The following is a 1,654-nucleotide window of genomic DNA, read 5'->3' as shown; positions in this document are numbered from 1 at the left end:
TGGCTTTTTTTTCCCCTTATAGCCATGTCTGGTGAGAACAGAGAAAATACACTATTTTATTCTGAAATCCCTAAAACCATCAACAGAGCAGCAGTCTTAATGCTTTCTTGGAAGCCTCTTTTGGACCTTTTTCAGGTTGGAACAAATATTCTTGTTTCTATGATTTGGTATATATTTTCTCATTTATTTCAGGACAAAAATTCATCTAGGGCTTTATATTTTAAGTAGATATGAATTAAAAGGAACTAAAATATTTTTTATTGTTACATGTATAACCTTAAAATCAACCAATTCCCTATATCTAAAACCATAGGACATTACAATTCAAGTTTTTGGTGTTTTGTTTCATTTATTTTAAATATTTTAGATTTCTTTAAGTTTGCATGGATGAATGTTTGCCTGCATGTCTGTGTACCATGTACATGACTGGTGGCAGAAGAGGGCATTGGACCCCTTGGAACTAGAGTTATAAGATCGTTGTGAGTCATCTATGTGGATGCTGGGAATCAAACTCAGGTCCCTTGAAGAACAACAAATATTCTTAAACACTGAGTCATCTCTCCAGCCCTATTTTGTTTGTATATTTGAGACAAGGTTTCACTTTGTATCTCTGACTGGCCTTGAAGCTCACTACGTATACCAGGCTGGCCTTGAACTTCTGGCAGTCTTCTTGTCTCTGTCTTCTGAAACTTGGTACATTCCTGTAATCCCAGTACTTGGGAAATGTGGAGGTAGAAAAGCCAGAAGATGAGAAGTTTGAGGTTAGCCAGAACCCCACCACACATGCTCACAACAGTCTATTCTCTTGACTTGCCTAGAGTATGCTCAGCTGCTAAGTTCAGTCCCTACCTAGGTAGCTGGGTTAGATCCCTGCTCTACAACTAACTGTATGCAAAACTACCTAATTATGATTAGATTATAGAGGGCCTTGACTATTAAGATGATGGATTTTATTCTTGTTTTCTAATGTCTGCAATAGTGATTAAATGGGTCTTTACAAAATTTCAGTAGAGTTTCTAAAATTAATCTACTTATTAGCAACTTCTGAGTCACTCAGGGCACAGACTAAGCCCTGGAAACATGCTAGAGTTTCAGTGAGTTGCAAAGGCCAGTTCTTGGGAGACTGGAGTGGGTGACTTTCCTTTTGTCTTAGGCAACACTAGACTATGGGATGTATTCTCGAGAGGAAGAGCTACTCAGAGAAAGAAAGCGCATTGGAACCGTGGGAATTGCAGCTTACGATTATCACCCAGGAAGTGGAACATTCCTGTTTCAAGCTGGTAGTGGAATTTACCATATCAAAGATGGAGGCCCACATGGATTTACAGTAAGTGACAGTTATTGTTAAATGTTTTGGGGTCCTAGAGAGAATTTGTACCCAAATCAGAAAGGAAATGAATGAACAAACCAAAAGAGTCAGTTTACCCACCAGCTAAGAAATTAATATTAGTTTTTAATTTTAAGAGTTGATAGTTTGGGACCAATGAGAATGACTGGACAGTTAGAAACACCAGCTGTTTTTCCAGAGGACTCAAGTTCAATTCGCAACAATTAATTAAGTTATTGGGAGGCAGAGGCAGGCGGATCTCTGTGAGTTCGAGACCAGCCTGGTCTACAAGAGCTAGTTCCAGGACAGGCTCCAAAACCACAGAGA

General features: G+C 38.8%; 1 protein-coding gene across 3 annotated transcripts in view; it reads left to right on the top strand.

Moving 5' to 3' along the window:
• Dpp8 (dipeptidyl peptidase 8) overlaps window positions 1–1,654 on the top strand; it is a 56,100-nt gene that overhangs the window by 6,928 nt on the left and 47,518 nt on the right. For all 3 annotated transcript variants that reach the window (XM_005347769.2, XM_026778995.1, XM_026778996.1), the window contains 2 exons: window positions 23–135; window positions 1,154–1,327. In XM_005347769.2, the coding sequence (XP_005347826.1) occupies window positions 23–135; window positions 1,154–1,327 (287 nt within the window). The remainder of the gene's footprint in view (window positions 1–22; window positions 136–1,153; window positions 1,328–1,654) is intronic.

This window comes from Microtus ochrogaster, chromosome 5 (genome assembly GCF_000317375.1).
Source record: "Microtus ochrogaster isolate Prairie Vole_2 chromosome 5, MicOch1.0, whole genome shotgun sequence".
In the NCBI taxonomy this organism is placed as follows: Eukaryota; Metazoa; Chordata; class Mammalia; order Rodentia; family Cricetidae; genus Microtus; species Microtus ochrogaster.
This window is presented reverse-complemented; position numbering and strand designations above follow the sequence as displayed.